Raw genomic sequence first — 15,681 nt, 5'->3', positions numbered from 1 at the left:
GGTGGGTGATATGGTTTGGTCATCATCAAAAAATATCGCTATGAAGGTAGCTTCTCCTAAGTTTAACCCTAGATTTATTGGGCCTTACAAGATTTTGGAGATCATTAATCCGGTCTCTTTTCGGTTGGCTCTTCCTGTCACATTTAAAATCCATAATGTGGACCCTGTATTGGTTGAAGGTAACATGGAATATGAGGTAGAGAAGATACTGGATTCCCATCTGGCTAGACGGAGACTCCAGTATTTGGTTAAGTAGAAGGGTTATGGTCAGGAGGATAATTCCTGGGTCTCTGCCTCTGATATTCATGCCAAAAGATTGGTGCGTGCCTTTCATCGGGCTCACCCTGATCGCCCTGGTGGCGTGGATGAGGGTTCGGTGACCCCTCCTCAAGGGGGAGGTACTGTTATGAGTTCATTTTCCCCTTCACCATTGAGGTCTGATGAACTCCCTCTTCAGGTGAAGGAAGGTAGTGAGGCTGATTACCAAGCACCTGAGCTGGGAGAGGATGACTGGGCGACGGGGATCTCTGACTGGATATAAGGCAGCCGATGCCCTTCTGCCTCGCTGGTGATTTCTCTGTGGAATTCTAGGAGACCAGTCTGATTCCTGCTCCTCAAAAGCTAAGTTTTCTGCTTTGCCTTTTTGCATTTGTGTTTTGGTTTTAGTTTGCCTTGCTTTTCTGGATTCTGCCATTCCCTGCTGGGGTGAGCTGAATTCCTTTTTTGTCGGTTTGCGCTGTCTTCAGAAAATACTTGAGTACTGACATAGTCTTTTTGAAGCCTAGCGTCTTCAGGGCCTTTTTCCCTGTCAGTCTGTTGGCTCTTATTTTGATAGGGTTTTTCGCGGATTGCAGACAGCAGCTTTCCTATCCTGTCCTATCTAGTTAGCTTGGGCCCCATCATTTGCTCAGTCTATCTTTCTATCTGTGTTAGTGTTTTTTCTTCTTGCTTCACCGTCATTATATGTTGGGGGCTGCCTATTGCTTTGGGGTCTGCTCTGGGGTAGTTTAGATTTCCCTTTCTGTCTTTAGGCTAGGCAGTTCTCCGGCTGTGATCGAGGGGTCTAGGGCATCATAGGAACCCCCCACGGCTACTGCTAGTTGTTGTTGATAGGTTCAGGGGTCTGCAATCCGATAGCTGCCAACTTCTCTGGTTTTCTGGACTTAACTAGCATTTCTGTTTTTGCCTCCTACAGTGACTCATTCATAACACACCCCCTTAACATAGGAGTGGATGAGAAGGAGCAGGAGACTGCCAATAACAATAAGGAAGCGGGGGGCACCGCAGTCAGAGGCACCCTCCTTATACACTACAGTGCCTGCCAGACTGCGGCGACCTGAACGTAACTCACCAGCACGCCTTCCAACCCACAATTACCACATATGAAATAATACCAGAACGGTAATTGATGGGTGAAGGTCGGTCACAGCTTTATTAAAGTATTTTATTTTCACCATTAGAAATACTTTAACCATTAGCAAGGCAATTAAATTTATTTATGGAACGTTATATCTACTCAATAGTTTATTCACCTCATTGTGACCTTCATCCGTAGATTAATCAGTATATCTTAGGTTACGTGGATATTAATTAACTTTCTGTTGGGTGAGGAGGGGATAGAGGTGTAGTATCTTTTTGGGTATAAATATCTGTGGTTTACCCTCCATACTCATTCTGGATCCATCATGAAACTCCTCCTGATCTGTGTGCTCCTCGGAGCAGCTGGTGAGTCCTGTGTTTCCTTCTGAACACCATTGTTCATTTTGATACATTTGATTTTCTATTGATTTTTGATTATTTTGATGATTTACTTTTTAATAATTTTCCTTTATTCAATTGTTACAATAATGAGATAGCAATGTAAACATTATATAACCTGGTAAATTGTATTTATCTCAGCTGCATTTGAGGATGATGACAAAATTGTAGGAGGTTACACCTGTGCCCAGAACTCCGTCCCCTGGCAGGTGTCCCTTTACTCCGGCTACCACTTCTGTGGTGGATCCCTGATCAACAACCTGTGGGTGGTCTCTGCTGCTCACTGCTACAAGTCGTAAGTTACCACTATTTAATCCAAAACTGAACCATAAAAGTAAATTGAACAAGTTTTTATTTTTACTGCATAGTATTAGAGAGCATCAAATCTATTGAAATTCAAAATTTATCAGGTTTGATACTTTTTTCTTCCAAAATTTGATTTACAGTGAATCGATTCACCACAAAATGTAATACTACAAAGCCTCTAATTCCGCTGAAAAGACGTGTGTAACACTGTGAAGACTTGTAGGACTGTATCCAACACCTTTCAAGGTCTTTAATCTAAACATAGCAATAGTATTGTCCAAGTGACCTCACCATATTTAATCTAATAGTAACCAAGAGCCCATTTGATAGCACAGTGCACAGTGACAGTCTTTTCATGTCTTTTTTAATTAAAAAATGGTTCAAAATTATCCCTCATTTGTGTTTAGGAAAAACGTTCTATGCAGAACAATGACAAAACTGATAGTGTCACTGTCAGAGGTAATCTCATTCTGCTGTTAATGTGAAGAATGGTGTGCCATATATTCCATATTGCCCTCTGTAATATGATAAATATTCTCCTAGGAAATGTTAAGTATTTTTGCATTCTTGATGAAATTTATCAATATGTATTTTAAAAATAGATTATAGAAAATATATAATTTTCTTGCAGGAGCTTACAGGTCAGACTGGGAGAACACAACATCGCTGTTAGTGAAGGTACCGAGCAGTTCATCAGCTCAGCCAAAGTCATCAGACATGGAAGCTACAGCTCCTGGACCCTGGACAATGACATCATGTTAATCAAGCTGGCGTCTGCCGCCTCCCTCAACTCCTACGTCCAGGCTATTGGTCTGCCCAGTGGCTGCCCTGCTGCCGGCACCAGCTGTCTTATCTCCGGATGGGGCAACACCCTCAGCAGTGGAAGTAAGTCATGAAATACAGAATTCAGAACTTTCAAACATGGAAATGTAGTAGGCGCTACTAACATTAAATCAAAGATTTTTTTTACAATAGAAAAAAGCAAAACATTTTCTTAAATAATTTATAACCAATTCTGAATAGAAAAAATGTCAAACTTTTAATTGTCTCCATACACTTAAGAGGAAGAAAACATAAATTTATTTCACATATGTTCTCACTTTGGAGAAAACCGTAGCAAGAACTGATGTAATTTCTGATGGATCTTCTAGATATCAAGAAATATTGACAGCCAGGATTAAACACAATGAAATTAGGATATATATATATATATATATATATATATATATATATATATCCTATTTTGATACAGTCATATGTAAAAGTTTGGGCACCCCTATTAATATTAACCTTTTTTCTTTATAACAATTTTGGTTTTTGCAACAGGTATTTCAGTTTCATATATCTAATAACTGATGGACTCAGTTATATTTCTGGATTCAAATGAGGTTTATTGTACTAACAGAAAATGTGCAATCTGCATTTAAACAAAATTTGACCGGTGCAAAAGTATGGGCACCCTTATCATTTTCTTGATTTTAACACTCCTAACTACTTTTTACTGACTTCCTGAAGCACTAAATTGGTTTTGTAACCTCATTGAGCTTTGAACTTCATAGCCAGGTGTATCAAATCATGAGAAAAGGTATTTAAGGTGGCCACTTGCAAGTAGTTCTCCTATTTGATTCTCCTATGAAGAGTGGCATCATTGGCTCCTCAAAACAACTCTCAAATGATCTGAAAACAAAGATTATTCAACATAGCTTTTCAGGGGAAGGATACAAAAAGTTGCCTCAGAGATTTAACCTGTCAGTTTCCACTGTGAGGAACATAGTAAGGAAATGGAAGAACACAGGTACAGTTCTTGTTAAGCCCATAAGTGGCAGGCCAAGAAAAATATCAGAAAGGCAGAGAAGAAGAATGGTGAGAACAGTCAAGGACAATCCACAGACCACCTCCAAAGACCTGCAGCATCATCTTGCTGCAGATGGTGTCACTGTGCATCGGTCAACAATACAGCGCATGCATAACGCCTTTTTGTATGACCAAACAACTCAATCTTTGTTTCATCAGTTCACAGGACCTTCTTCCAAAATGTAACTGGCTTGTCCAAATGTGCTTTTGCATACCTCAGACGACTCTGTTTGTGGCGTGCTTGCAGAAACGGCTTCTTTCGCATCACTCTCCCATACAGCTTCTCCTTGTGCAAAGTGCGCTGTATTGTTGACCGATGCACAGTGACACCATCTGCAGCAAGATGATGCTGCCGGTCTTTGGAGGTGGTCTGTGGATTGTCCTTGACTGTTCTCACCATTCTTCTTCTCTGCCTTTCTGATATTTTTCTTGGCCTGCCACTTCTGGGCTTAACAAGAACTGTACCTGAGTTCTTCCATTTCCTTACTATGTTCTCACAGTGGAAACTGACAGGTTAAATCTCAGAGACAACTTTTTGTATCCTTCCCCTGAAAAGCTATGTTGAATAATCTTTGTTTTCAGATCATTTGAGAGTTGTTTTGAGGAGCCCATGATGCCACTTTTCATAGGAGAATCAAATAGGAGAACTACTTGCAAGTGGCCACTTTAAATACCTTTTCTCTTGATTGGATACACCTGGCTATGAAGTTCAAAGCTCAATGAGGTTACAAAACCAATTTAGTGCTTCAGGAAATCAGTAAAAAGTAGTTAGGAGTGTTCAAATCAAGAAAATGAAAAGGGTGTCCATACTTTTGCACCGGTCAAATTTTGCTTAAATGCAGATTGCACATTTTCTGTTAGTACAATAAACCTCATTTGAATCCAGAAATATAACTGAGTCCATCAGTTATTAGATATATGAAACTGAAATACCTGTTGCAAAAACCAAAATTGTTATAAAGAAAAAAGGTTAATATTAATAGGGGTGCCCAAACTTTTACATATGACTGTATATGTATATCTACTACCCATTTTTCCATCCCATTTGGGTGGCATGTAGGAGAATACAGTCCTTCAACTGGTTACCTGGCCTTTGTATGGCATTGCCTATGTGTTGACTCATAAAAGGGGAATCTTCAAGAGTCTATTTTCGGGTAACATGGTAGATCTTAAGAATTAATATAGAGAAAGTGAAAACTTCAGACATTACATCATATTCATTTTCCAATATTCGACTCAAATGATAATCTGATATGGAAAACTAAGAAGAAAATACTTCAATTTTTTATTTTAGTTTGGTCAAATGATTTCTCTTTTTTTTGGAAAAAGTTAATGGTTTTTGGGTCGACATACAGTATTATAATATTTATTGTTAATTTACTTTTAGCCAACATGCCCAACCTCCTCCAGTGCGTGGATGCCCCCGTCCTGACTGCCGCCCAGTGTAGCAACGCCTATCCAGGAGAAATCACCAGCAACATGATCTGTGTTGGATACTTGGAAGGAGGCAAGGATTCCTGCCAGGTAATGTGCCTTTATAATACTGTAAATATTAGACCCTTGGATTGGACTGCGTAGGTTCCTGTATACAATAGAAGAACAATGGTCGAACCTCAGCGTTCTGAATTCAACAAAGATTATCTACTGCTCGAGGTTCCTGGTGATGTCTTTCTTTGACCTTCTTTACCAAAATGTCTTCCATAGCAAAAGTTGCCATAGTCCGTTATATGGAAGCCTCTCCCAAAATTCCATTTCAGTGCATATTAGATGACATATTTGAGAAGGTTATGAAGGTTTATGGTTGTAGCGGTAGGTGATGCTAAGACTGCAGTCACAAGGATCCTGGTTCCCTCTGCAAGTCACCGGTATTATAAAATGTATATGGTACATGGAGATCCCTGTGACTTATTTTGCATCGGAATCTTCATGTTATACCTTTATGAGAGAGACGTCTCTGCTCATCGTCTAGAATATAGATATTTGATATTTATTAAGTTCATGAAATTCAAACAATTTCTCTTTGCATCTTCTCAGGGTGACTCTGGTGGACCCGTGGTCTGCAATGGACAGCTCCAGGGTGTTGTCTCCTGGGGATACGGCTGTGCCCAAAAGAACTATCCTGGTGTCTACACCAAGGTCTGCAACTACAACTCCTGGATCTCCAGCACTGTTGCCGCCAACTAAACCTTTACTTTTGAATATTTTTTTTTCTTCTGCTACTATATGGTCATTTACAACATTGTAACAGCTGAAACATCAATAAAATGTTAAAACGAATATGGCGACAGTTCTGTTTTGTTTTTCATAAATCTCTTTTGGGAACGCAAAGGAAAATCATATGTAGCTCATGGCACAAGATAATGCAGGAACTAAACTATTTTTTCAATTTTTTTTCATATTTAGCTGGCAATTGAATTGCCTTCAGATAGGTGGACATCCGGGTTCTTAGACTCCCACTATAAAAGATCCCTGGGAAGCCCACAACTCCCATCTGAGCAAGCATAAAAAGCATAAAAATCAGGATACAGATTCAATAAGAAGCAAATGCTACAAAATTTTTTATTTTTTCTGGTCTTGGCATTTCATGAGCAATGGGTAAAGGTGTTTCGGGGATTTACTTTTAGTGGCCGAAAATACCGGGATTTTGGATCAAGGATGTTCAGTAATCCCAAAATCGAGGCGTCTTAATAGTCGTTTGGCAATGCGTTTTGAAGTACAGGGTGGGCCATTTATGTGGATGCACCTGGTTGGGCCATTTATAAAGTTGGATCCAAAATATCCGACATCAAAATGGCCGCCATGGTCACCACCTATCTTGAAAAGTTTCCCCCTCCCTTATACTAATATGCCACAAACAGGAAGTTGATATCACCAACCATTCCCATTTTATTTCGGTGTATCCACTTTCAGATGATACAAAACTATGTAAGGTAGTTAATACAAAGGAGGACAGTTTGCAACTACAGACAGATTTGAGTAAATTGGAGAATTGGGCTGAAAAATGGCAAATGAGGTTTAACACAGATAAGTGTAAAGTTATGCACATGGGAAGGAGAAACAGATGCTACAATTACTTACTAAATGGGAAACTGCTGGGGAAATCAGACATGGAAAAAGACTTAGGCATCTTAGTCAATTAGAAGCTAAATTGGAGTACCCAGTGTCAGGCAGCTGCCACCAAAGCAAATAGGGTCATGGGATGCATTAGAAGAGGTCTGGGGACACAAGATGAAAAGATAATTCTCCCTCTGTACAAATCACTCGTCAGACCACACTTGGAGTATTGTGTGCAATTTTGGACGCCGGTGCTCAAAAAAGACATTACTGAACTTGAAAGGGTTCAAAGGCGGGCTACTAAAATGATAAATGGAGTTGGTTCACTACAATACCCAGAAAGGTTATCAAAATTAGGTGTAACAACCCTGCTGGCATCACTGCATGGCCTCCCATCCCTTGCACACCAACTTAATTTCTGCCTCAAGCCATGCTGTGAATTCTGTCTGTTGCCAGTCCTATGCTCTGTGCTCTGTGCCTCTGCTCTCCTGTATGTTTCCTGACTATGTGTGTATAGGGGGGCGGCGCCAGAGCTCTCTGGTTCTTATGCAGTCAGGGTGCACCTGTCTAATCTGTCCCTCACCAATAACCTAGAGCCCTTGACTATTTAGTTCCGCCACACCCACTGAAACATTGCCTGTGCAATGTCTAATCTCAGTTAGAATCTTGCTGCTGAGGAAGCCAGGCCCTGTCCTGTGTATTTCCTCCTTCTCTGGAGGAATACTTCTTGTCTTGCTTTGTACCTTGTCTGCCTGCCAGGAGGCTGAATATCCTGGCCCTTGAGTCTTGGTCCCAGTACCTTGTCTGTACTCTGTCCTACCTTAGTCTCCCTTTCTCCTTGTCTGTGACCTCCTTCCCTGCTGTGTCTTTCCTTGTGTCCTCCCTGTCTGTACATCTGCACCCTTGCAGCTCTGTCTGTGCATCTGCAACCTTGCAGCTCTGTGCATCTGCACCCTTGCAGCTCTGTTTGTGCATCTGCAACCTTGCAGCTCTGTCTGTGCATCTGCACCCTTGCAGCTCTGTCTGTGCATCTGCACCCTTGCAGCTCTGCTCTCTTGCAGCTCTGCCTGCTTGGCTCCCTAGCCCCTCTGCCTGCTCGGCTCCCTATCTGCTCTGCCTGCACGGCTCCCTAGCTGCTCTGCCTGCATGGCTCCCTAGCCGCTCTGCCTGCTCGGCTCCCTAGCCGCTCTACCTGCTCGGCTCCCTTGCCGCTCTGCATGCACGGCTCCCTAGCCGCTCTGCCTGCACGGTCCCTTGCCGCTCTGCCTGCCCGGCTCCCTTGCAGCCCAGCCTACTCCGCACTCCTGCGGCTCCCCCTACTCTGCACTCCTGCGGCTCCGCCTACTCTGCACTCCTGCGGCTCCACCTACTCCGCACTCCTGCGGCTCAGTTCCTAACCTGTTCCTACATACTCCACTTCTTCCTGCCTAAACCTATACCTGCCCCTGCTGTGTGAACAGGCCCCTACCTGTTCCTTTCTGAGCTGTGCCCGCCTGTCCTGTGTCTCCGAGACGTGCCCGCTTGCCCTGTGTCTCCAAGCCATGCCTGCTTGCTCTGTGTCTCCAAGCCGTGCCTGCTTGCCCTGTGTCTCCAAGCCAAGCCTGCTTGCCCTGTGTCTCCAAGCCGTGCCTGCCTGCCAGTGTACCAAGCCATGCCTGCTTGCCCTTTGTCTCAGCCTGCCTGTTAGTCACACCTATCCAAGTGACTTGTCCCCGAGTGGGATCAGCAGCCACAGCCAGACACCACCCTGGAGTGGCACCCAACAGCTACCTGCTGCACAAGCCTGACCTCACCATCAGAGGCTCCAGTGAAGACCGAGGTAGCTGTCGTTGTCATGCCCCTTCCAGGGTAGTCTGGTTTGTTGCACAGTGGGGCCACAACCCCCTGACTCACGCCATTCAGCCAAGGCACGAGCGTGACATTAGGTCTATTTACTCTAGAAAAGAAAAGACTTAGGGGAGACTTAATACATATGTACAAGTATATCAGAGGGCAATACAGAGATCTCTCCAATGAACTGTTTGTACCAAGGACTGTAACAAGAACAAGGGGACATTCCCTTCGTTTGGACGAAAGACAATTTCTGCACCAGTATAGAAGAGGGTTCTTCACGGTAAGAGCAGTGAGGCTCTGGAATTCTCTTCCTGAGGAAGTGGTGATGGCCAACTCACTGAATGAATGTAAGAAAGGAATGGATGCTTTTCTTGTGAGAAACAGTATAGAAGGTTACGAATAACAGAATATTATAGGTAGATGGTTGACCCAGCTCAGGGGAAGGAATTTTTTTCCCTTTTGGAGAAAATTGGCTTCTACTCTGTGGGTTTTTGCCTTCCCCAGGATCAACAATGCAGAACAGCTGCACTAAAAATAGGCTGAACTAGATGGACATAAGGTCTTCTTTCAGCCTTCAAAACTATGTTACTAGGTTACTTGGCCCACCCTGTATATCACTGTTTTATCTGGACAAAACACACGCAGTATCAAGTGTATGGAAGTATGTATGTTTGACATTGAGGTTTTGTTAGCCTGGACCACAAAAGGTGAGAACTACAATGTCCAATGAAAGACGAAGGAAGAGCAGCTGGACCTCATCCCACAAAGGCATTTTAAAGGAGCAATCCCACCAGATGTGAGCTCATAAAATCTATCATGTCTTAATTGAAAAGAGTCCATGAGTAAACAAAAATTCAGAGCTCTATAAAGTATTCTATCGAGGTTGTCCTGGGTCTTGGAGTATCTAAATAATCCAAGAATAAATTCAGAATCAGCATCTGTGTGTTTCCTTTTTCCAAAGTTTATGGAATCAAGGAATTTGTTGTAATTTTTGGATAAGTTTTTAGGGATGAGATAATGAAACAAGAACATTTGTTGAAGCCACAAAAGATCCGTTATCTACCTGTAACAGCAGTGGTATGTGTTGTCAACCCCTTAAGGTGCATGGTCCCATAGGCAGATTATTACAAATGAACCATAATTATGCAGCTTTGACGTAAAACAGTCATCAATGCAGAAAATCCTAATACAACTAACAAGATTCTAAAATGGACATAGTTATTTATAGTCAGCATACGTGTAAGTATACCTCACCTCCAGTGTCGGGCCTTCCGGTATGTAGTAAGAACATTCACAGTTCATAAATATCGTACAAGTATACACAAATGAGAGTTTCGGCTTTGTAAATCAGAACCTGATAGTAAAAAGACAGGACTAGTCCACCTATCGATCACCCACAGCATGATCACAGGGTGCCAATGAATTGTTATGGCAGGGAGAGTCATGATAAAGGCCCACATGGCTGCCATGTTGTTAGGCCTGAGAAGCCTAGCCACACACTGGGCTTCATGTTAGAACATCATTTTAGCGATATACTGCAATACAGCTGTTACTGCAGACTGCGACGACCCGAACATAACTCACCAGCAGTGGCGGATTATAATGAGGTCAATCTGGGCGGTTGCCCAGGGCCCAGTGGTGTGGGGGGGCCCACCAGACCAAGGAAAATTTCCCCATTATAGTCCGCCTCCATAGAACCATGCCCCCCATGTACCGACTCCTTCCTCCCCCATACAGCAGCGCCAGCGCCTCACTGATAAATCCCTGCTCTGTGCGCACAGGACCTGTGATTAGGTCACAGGAGGGGAGGAGTCAGGGGGTTGCATGATCAGGGTTTTCAGTCGGAGGCCCCTGATCATGACACCTGACTCCTCCCCTCCTGTGACCTCATCACAGGTCCTGTGCACACAGCCCTCAATGTATTGCATGCGGGACTCTGCTGTGCTGGTTGCCATGGTGCTGGATGAGGGAATTATGTGTGGGGTCAGGAGGGGTTCACAGCAGGGTTACCCAACTCCAGTCCTCAAGGCCCACCAACAGATCATGCAATTATCACCTGTGCAATACAAAGGAAATCCTGAAAACATGATCTGTTGTTGGGCCTTGAGGACTGGAGTTGGGGGATCCTGGTTTACAGGGTGGATGTAGCTGCGTGTGTGTGCGAGGTGTACAGAGCAGAGCTGTGTGTGTGCGAGGTGTACGGAGCAGAGCCGCGAAAGTGCGAGGTGTACGGCGCGAAGCAGCACGTGTGCGAGGTGTATGGAGCAGAGCCGTGAATGTGCGAGGTCTACGGAGCAGAGCCGTGAATGTGCGAGGTGTACGGAGCAGAGCCGTGAATGTGCGAGGTGTACGGAGCAGAGCCGTGAATGTGCGAGGTGTACTGAGCAGAGCCGTTAATGTGCGAGGTGTACGGAGCGAAGCTGCGCGTGTGCGAGGTGTACGGAGCAGAGCTGCCAATGTGCAAGGTGTACGGAGCGGAGCTGCGTATGTGCGAGGTGTACGGAGCAGAGCTGCGTGCGTGCAAGGTGCTCGGAGCAGAGCCACGTGTGTGTACGAGGTGTACGAAGTGAAGCAGTGTGTGTACGAGGTGTACGGAGCGGAGCCGTGTGTGTACGAGGTGTACGGAGCAGAGCCGTGTGTACAAGGTGTACGAAGCGGAGATGTGTACGAGGTGTATGGAGCGGAGCCGTGTGTGTACGAGGCATACGGAGCAGAGCCGTGTGTGTACGAGGTGTACGGAATGGAGCCGTGAGTACAGGGTGTATGGAGCGGGGTTGTGTTCGGAGCGGAGATGAGTGTGTACAAGGTGTACGGAGCTACGTGTGTACGACGTGTATGGAGCGGAGCCGCATGTGTATGAGATGCACGGAGAATGTGTACAGAGCGGAGCCGTGTGTGTGTACGAGGTGTACGGATTGAAGCCGCGTGTGTGTACGTGGTGTACGGAGCGGAGCCGCGTGTGTGCGAGGTGTACGGAACGGAGCCCTGTGTTTACAAAGTGTACAGCGCTGTTTACGGAGCGGAGCCATGTGTGTATGAGGTGTATGGAGCAAAGCCGCATGTGTACAAGGTTTACGGAGCAGAGCCATGTGTGTACAAGGTGTACAGAGCAGAGCCGCATGTGTACAAGATTTACGGAGTGAAGCCATGTGTGTACTGAGTAGAGCCGTGTGTGTGCCAGGTGTATGGAGCGAAGCAGTGTGTACGAGGCATACAAAGCGGAACTGTGTGTGTATGAGGTGTGCGGAGCCATGCGTGTACAAGGTGTATGATGGGGAGCATTCATACCTCCCAACCGTCCCAGATTTTGAGAGTCTGCCCCACTGCACCGACCGGGAGCTTACTTTTCCCATGGACACAGGAGTATATGGTGGAGCCCCGAGGAGCACTTGAAAACTCGCACGTGACATTCCATCGGAAGTGACGTGCTGGATGCTGACTGGAGGAGATTGTGACGGAACTATGGAGGCACTTCAGGGAATGCTTCAGATCATCACCATGTCCTCCTCCGACAGCGCGGACAGCTGGATCGCCTTGGACTCGAGGATGTCGGCCATGTGAGAAGATCATGATACGGCCTGCACCAGGAGGCTCAGGTGGGCACTACAATGTGAGCCGGGCTGCTATAGTATTTTTATAGAATCTTTCTTTCTTTCCTCTCTTTCCTTGTCTTTCTTTCTTTGCTTCTCTCTTTGTTCTTTATTTCTTTCTTTCTTTCACTCTCTGTTCTTTCTTTCCCCTCTTTCTTTCTCTCTCCCTCTCTGTTCTTTCTTTCTTTCCCCTTTCTTTCTTTTTTCTCTTTGTTCTTTCTTTCACCTCTTTCTTTCTCTTTCTTTCTCTCTTTGTTCCTTCTTTCCCCTCTTTCTTTCTCTCTCCCTCTCTGTTCTTTCTTTCCTCTAATTTTTTTTTTCTCTCTCTGTTCTTTTTTTCTGTTCCCTCTTTCTTTCTGTTCTTTCTTCATTTCAGATGTTTATGGAATTAATTCATGGACTTGAGTGCACTGCTTGACAAATTCACGAATCCAGGTTATGTGAAAGATTAACTATCTATTTTTCCAACACGTTTCAAAATGTATAACACTTCTTCCTCAGGGGATGACATATTTTCTTCCTTTCTCTCTCTGTTTCTCTCTTTCTGCTTTCTTTCTCTGTTCTTTCTTTCTCTCTCCTTTCTTTCTGTTACACCGCTCCGCCATACTCACCCGGCCTCCGCTCCCACGCCGCAGTCGCCCTCCGCTCCCACGCCGCAGCCTCTCTCCACCTGACGGCCGCGGCGGTCACCTGAGACAGACCCGCGACCGATGCCTTCCCTGCATGCTATGCGCATGCGCCATAGGCCGCGGCCGCGCCTCCTTCCTGCTTCTTATGCTCCGGCTGTGCCCTGACCCGGAAGCACTTTTGGACCAATGGCTGACCAGACGGGGCCATATCAGGCCGCTTCCCCCTGAGGGAGGCGCCTGATCGTTGTGTTTCCTGACACTCTGGCCTCGCTCCATCGTGCACACTCTGCTCCTGCAGTTCCTGTCTCGGCTGCTCCTCACAGCAGCTTCTCAGTCCTGCTACCCGTGGTCCTGTCGTCCTACTCCAGCCCTGCCTTGTGTTCCTGCCGTCCTACTCCAGTCCTGCCTTGTGTTCCTGTCGTCCTACTCCAGTCCTGCCTTGTGTTCCTGCCGTCCTACTCCAGTCCTGCCTTCACTGTTCCTGCCGTCCTACTCCAGTCCTGCCTTGTGTTCCTGCCGTCCTACTCCAGTCCTGCCTTCACTGTTCCTGCCGTCCTACTCCAGTCCTGCCTTGTGTTCCTGCCGTCCTACTCCAGTCCTGTCTTCAGTGCTCCTGCCGTCCTACTCCAGTCTCAGTCTTACTCCGGTCCATCCTGAGCCGCCCCTCTCGGTACCGGCTACCGTGGTACTCGAACCCCTGGGCCTGCTCCTAACGGTCCCTGTATAGGGGTCGGTTCCACCTGGCAGCTCGCCCGGGGTCCCTCGGTGCCACGGTCCAGAGGGTCCACTCTCGGAGCTCCCGCTCCTGACCACCCACGCTAACAGAACGATCAGGCCATGGACTCCGCCGGTACTACGGCTGCTACCCAGAAAGAGTTGCTATTCCTACGGGAGAATCAGGGGCGCATTATGTCAATCATGAAGTCGATGGACACCCGTTTGTCGGCCTTACAGGTGGCCGATCCTGGAAATGCCACTCAGCTGGCCAGTCTCCAACAGGAGCTGGGCCAGCAGCAAGATACTCAAACCCACATTTTGTCCTACATGGCCTCCTTTGATAGTCGCTTGTCGGCCCTCCAGGCTGCCGCTGCAGTGCCGACTCCTCCCCCTGCGTCTGCTGCTCATCCGACGCCCCGCCTCGCCAAGCCGCCTCGTTTCACCGGGGATCCCAAGCTCTGTAGGGGGTTCTTAAATCAGTGTAGTCTCCACTTTGAATGGCTGCAGCAGCAATATCCCTCGGACCGGGCCAAAGTGGCCTTCATCATGTCCCATCTGGAGGGAGAGGCCCTTTCTTGGGTAAACCCGCTCTGGGAATGTGACGACCCGGTCGTTTCGAGTCTCCCGGTTTTCCTGGATACGTTTCGTAAGGTTTTCGATGAGCCGGGCCGGTTAGCCTCTCTCACTGAGTCACTCTTTAACTTACACCAGGGCTCTCTCACGGTCGGACAGTACGCTATTCGCTTTCGCACTATTTCCTCTGAGCTCGGCTGGAGTAACGCAGCTTTGGTGGGGGCATTCTGGCGCGGTCTTTCTAGTAAAATAAAGGATGAACTCGCTGGTCGAGATACCCCGTCCACCTTAGAGGACCTTATCTCACTGGCTACCCGCATTGACCTGCGCTTCCTGGAGCGCGCTCGGGAGTCAGTGAGAGACAGGCGCTCCTCCAGGTCAGTTCCTCCTTTCGCTCAGTCGGCCAGCTCACGTTCAGTCGGATCTTCTTCCCTCTCTTCGGGTGAGCCCATGCAGATAGATCATCTCAGGTTGGCCGAGTTACGTCAGAGAGAGAGACGGGCACAAGGTCTGTGCCTCTATTGCGGTCATTCGTCACACTATATCCGCACCTGTCCTAAGAGACAGGGAAACGACTCCACCTAGGTCAGGTAAGAGAGGCCTTCCTAGGTGATGATGATGATTCCTCTCAACCCCTTACGATTTCTGTGCTTTTGGTTTCAGGAGGGAGGCGTGGTTCCGAGGTGGCCTACGTGGATTCGGGCTCAGCGGGTAACTTCATTCAGCCGGAAGAGGTAGACAAATACCAAATTCCTGTAGTCACTCTATCTAACCCAATTCAGATTGCCACCGTGGATGGCAAACCGCTACAGGTGACCGTCACCTTGGTCACTGAAGAGGTGGAATTGCAAATCGGAGCCTTACATCGAGAGAAGATAGCCTTTTACGTTTTACCTAAGCTCTCTCATGCCATTCTACTCGGTCTTCCATGGTTAAGGACTCATCAGCCTGTTCTCGACTGGTCTTCTGGGGAGATACTCCGCTGGGGGCACCCGTGCCAAGCTCGCTGTCTGACTCCTGTCCGCCTGGCGGCCGCTCCACGGTCACCTCCAGACCTCCCGGGTCTTCCTCCAGCTTACAGCTCCTACGCCGATGTTTTTGATAAGAAGGAAGCAGAGGTCCTCCCTCCACACCGGCCGTTTGACTGCCCAATTGAACTTGTTTCTGGTTCAACCCCCCCAAGGGGCAGAATCTACCCTCTGTTTCCCGTGGAGACCACCGCCATGTCCGAGTACGTCCAAGAGAACCTCGCCAAAGGCTTTATACGGAAATCCTCTTCGCCCGCGGGAGCCGGGTTCTTCTTCGTCAAAAAGAAGGACGGGACTCTACGGCCATGCATTGACTATAGGGGCTTGAATGAGATTACC

The 15,681-nt window shown here is 46.7% G+C and overlaps 2 protein-coding genes across 2 annotated transcripts in view; one reads left to right on the top strand and one right to left on the bottom strand.

The window, feature by feature from the left end:
* LOC141056285 (trypsin-like) overlaps window positions 1–15,681 on the bottom strand; it is a 390,181-nt gene that overhangs the window by 187,603 nt on the left and 186,897 nt on the right. The window lies entirely within an intron of this gene.
* On the top strand, window positions 1,618–6,195 carry LOC141056279 (trypsin-like). Its single transcript, XM_073553020.1, has 5 exons — window positions 1,618–1,725; window positions 1,900–2,053; window positions 2,696–2,949; window positions 5,306–5,442; window positions 5,953–6,195. Exons 1-5 carry the CDS (start codon window positions 1,686–1,688, stop codon window positions 6,100–6,102), a joined length of 735 nt encoding a protein of 244 aa, XP_073409121.1. The 5' UTR covers window positions 1,618–1,685; the 3' UTR covers window positions 6,103–6,195.

The sequence above is a fragment of the Dendrobates tinctorius genome, unplaced genomic scaffold (genome assembly GCF_039654945.1).
Source record: "Dendrobates tinctorius isolate UK_male_01 unplaced genomic scaffold, ASM3965494v1 ptg000196l, whole genome shotgun sequence".
Taxonomy (NCBI): domain Eukaryota; kingdom Metazoa; phylum Chordata; class Amphibia; order Anura; family Dendrobatidae; genus Dendrobates; species Dendrobates tinctorius.
This window is presented reverse-complemented; position numbering and strand designations above follow the sequence as displayed.